The sequence below is a fragment of the Empidonax traillii genome, unplaced genomic scaffold (assembly GCF_003031625.1).
Source record: "Empidonax traillii isolate 1590-97213 ecotype Southwest subspecies unplaced genomic scaffold, ASM303162v1 scaffold448:size1359114, whole genome shotgun sequence".
In the NCBI taxonomy this organism is placed as follows: Eukaryota; Metazoa; Chordata; class Aves; order Passeriformes; family Tyrannidae; genus Empidonax; species Empidonax traillii.
In genome coordinates, this window is record NW_020955641.1 from 1351670 (window position 1) to 1354718 (window position 3049).

Genomic DNA, 3049 nt, shown 5'->3' on the forward strand with positions numbered 1-3049 from the left:
AAAAAAAAAAAAAAAAAAAAAAAAAAAAAAAAAAAAAAAAAAAAAAAAAACCAGTAGAAAACCTATCACACAAGTTAGATGCGCAGGATGCCTTCTAATGGACCAAACAGTCAAGTCCTGTAACACTGCCAAACAAAAAATGTGCCACCAGCTTCATTTAGAGGTAAATTCAGGTTTACTTTATTGAAAACAAGAACAACAAAAAAAAAAGTTTAAATTAAAACCTGCAAGTTGTACTGAAAACACCATACCAAAATGCCACCTGGGGTATTACGCAGGTTTCCTCCACAGTGCCATCCCAATTTTTGCTCCTCAGTTCCTGGCTGGAGCTGTTAGTTGTTATTGCAGCTCTAGAAATGCCAAAACACTCTCAAGAATCAGCAGTAATGACATCATGATTCTGTGATTCCCAACTGCAGGAGGACAGGGAGATTCCTGCAGTGCCCCCCGTGCCCGCACATCGCAGCTCCCTGGGCAGGGACGTACCCACAAAGCTGCAGATGGATTTGTACCATCAGCACAGACTTGTACAGACCTTCGTTTGCTCAGCCACTGGTGAACTTAACATTTAAAACATATTTTATTATTTTTTTTGTATTTTTCACAACATTTTCCACGGCTTGATCGTTTTTTATTACAACATGGAGGTTTCACCAAACTGTTTTTAAAACATTTTAGACTGAGTTTCAATAAAAAAATCATCATGAGCTCGAACGGAAAATATTAATTACTGGACACTGTTCTCTTTTTTTTTTTAACATTAATTTATATAATTAACCATAAAACCTATATAGCCCTAATCACTGACAGAAACAAAACCATAAAGACTCCTCCTTCTCGTTCTTAAAACTCACAGGCACCTTAGAAAAGTAAAACCCACTCCCCTATAAAATGTGTTACATTAACCTATTTCCCAAGCAACAGGCAGAGAGCTTTAGTTAAAAAAAACTGACAAAGGATATGGTATACAAATGCACATATTCACTTAAACATACACAGAAAAGATAGATTTTAAATCCAAAATTGGGGTTACCTGACTCCCCTTCAAACTCCCTATGAAAAATTTGCTTTGACTTACCTGAAAGAAAACAATTTAGAAAATTAGATTTCTAGACTGTGAAAACAAGAGCTACACAATTTCTGTCTGTCCCTCATACACCAAAATTACCAGGACTGCACTGAAGCAACAGACATCACAGCATTCATTCCTTTAATTCACAATGCACTGACAAAGAGCAGAACAGGCAGTTTGTGCATAAGCTTAATTTCTTTTTCTATTTGAAAAAGACTACAGCTTCAATACTTTTTATTTCTGAAAGACTAAGTGCGGAGTAAATAAGTTTGGCCAAGAATGCCAAGCAGGAATTTACTGCGTGTGAATATGCAACACGTTCCTGGCATCGACAAGAAAAGGCAAAGTTAATCCTACAGGCAAAACCTGAACTTAAAAACATTTTTACAGTATAACTCCACATCTCATGATAAACACCCATGAAAACAGCAGGCCAGGCAGCTACATGGAGATTTAAGTAGGTAAGTGCTATGACCAGACTTGCTAAATTTAAAAATGTATGTGAAATATTGTGGGCATTTACTGCTTTAAGAGCTCTGTCAATCCAAGAATTGACAAACACACGAGCAGTTTCCCATCCTTCCAATTAACAAGAAGTTATTCTCAAGGGAAAGAGCACAGTCTTGGTAGCACAAGGGATCATCCTGCAGCAAAACAACCATCATGTTTCTGTAAAATGCTGTCACTGGCAAACTGGTGTCCGACAGCACAACCGCTGTGTCGGCTCTCATTTCTATCACAGCATAAAAAACAGCTCCTGCACCAAGATGTTTACAAAATGATGCACTGAAAAATCATTTCTAGCTCTGATCTTTTCTACAAACAGGTACATTTAAAAGGATGTTTTCTTTAGGTTGTTTTTCCTTCTCCTGCTCCTGTAAACAGGCGGTCACCACGAACGTGATTTAATCACGCCGTTCCCGATGCCTCAGCAAACACGCAAAACAAAACATCTCCTGGGCTTCTAAGAGCCTATAAATGAAGGGTTAAACACACTCCTAAAACATAATAGCCAGTGCCTTTTCCTAACTCCCCTCTAACAGGAAGGCTGACAGATCCTGACCGCAGCAAACAATAGCTGGGATTGTACTAGCAAGAACTAGTTCAGCTGCATCACTTGCCAATAATTTTTTTAGCAGATTTAACATTCTTCTGTTTCCTTCACTTGAACAGTGTGATGGGGCAGGGGGGGAGGAGGAGGAGGAGAGCAGATAAATTTCCATCAGAGCCTCAGCCACTGAAAGAATTTGTCCTCGGTACCTGCCAAATGTGAAACTCCAGAGCAGGGTTAACCTTCTGGAGATGGCAGCAACGACCTTGGAATCTCAGAGCGATGCAAACTGGGCCACAGAGCTGCTTTGGAAAGAGGTTTTCTGGCTGCTTGGTACGTTGCTGGGCCTGGGAGCCCCCACACTCCCCACCCCAACAGCAGCACAGACACCAAAAGCCCAGGGCTCACGTTCACACCACTGGGTTCAAACAGAAACCAGCAGGTCTGCACAAAATAGGTTTTACACCTGCAATTTTACCAGTGGAACAGACACACACAACATGCACGTGTGTACATGCAGGCACTGACTATCCAGAGGCACGTTATCCACACGTGAGATATTTCTATTCCACTGGCATTCAAATCATTGCAGAACTAAAGGGTTCAGCCACCACTGGAGTGGCTACAAAAAACACCCCAAAAATCTCAGTTGCTCATTATACTCATTGTCAAAAGAAGGGGCCTTGCAGTGGCCAGTCCCCTGTGGTTATACATACATATATATATATATATATGTTATATTATAGCCAGTAAACATCAAGCAGAAGAGCAGCCTACCTTCTATGTCATCTGGAGCCGTGGCATAAATGTGAGAAAGGTTAAGCTTCAGTCTGTCAGGGCACTCTCTATTTACAGTCAGACTGGGTGATATCACTAGATCTAGCATTTCCTTATACCTGAAGGAAAACAAAGGAAAAATACAATTT

The 3049-nt window shown here is 40.3% G+C and overlaps 1 protein-coding gene across 3 annotated transcripts in view; it reads right to left on the reverse strand.

Moving 5' to 3' along the window:
• EYA2 (EYA transcriptional coactivator and phosphatase 2) overlaps positions 1 to 3049 on the reverse strand; it is a 42178-nt gene that overhangs the window by 38825 nt on the left and 304 nt on the right. Inside the window, exons 1-2 of one of the 3 annotated variants that reach the window (XM_027895053.1) lie at positions 2901 to 3015; positions 1034 to 1078 (exon numbers count right to left, since the gene is read on the reverse strand). The exons of 1 other annotated variant lie outside the window; for it this stretch is intronic. In XM_027895053.1, coding sequence (XP_027750854.1) covers positions 1034 to 1078; positions 2901 to 3009 — 154 coding nt within the window. In that variant the 5' untranslated portion in view covers positions 3010 to 3015. Of the gene's footprint in view, positions 1 to 1033; positions 1079 to 2900; positions 3017 to 3049 lie in introns of those variants that run through there. One more of the 3 variants, XM_027895051.1, reaches the window with a different exon arrangement.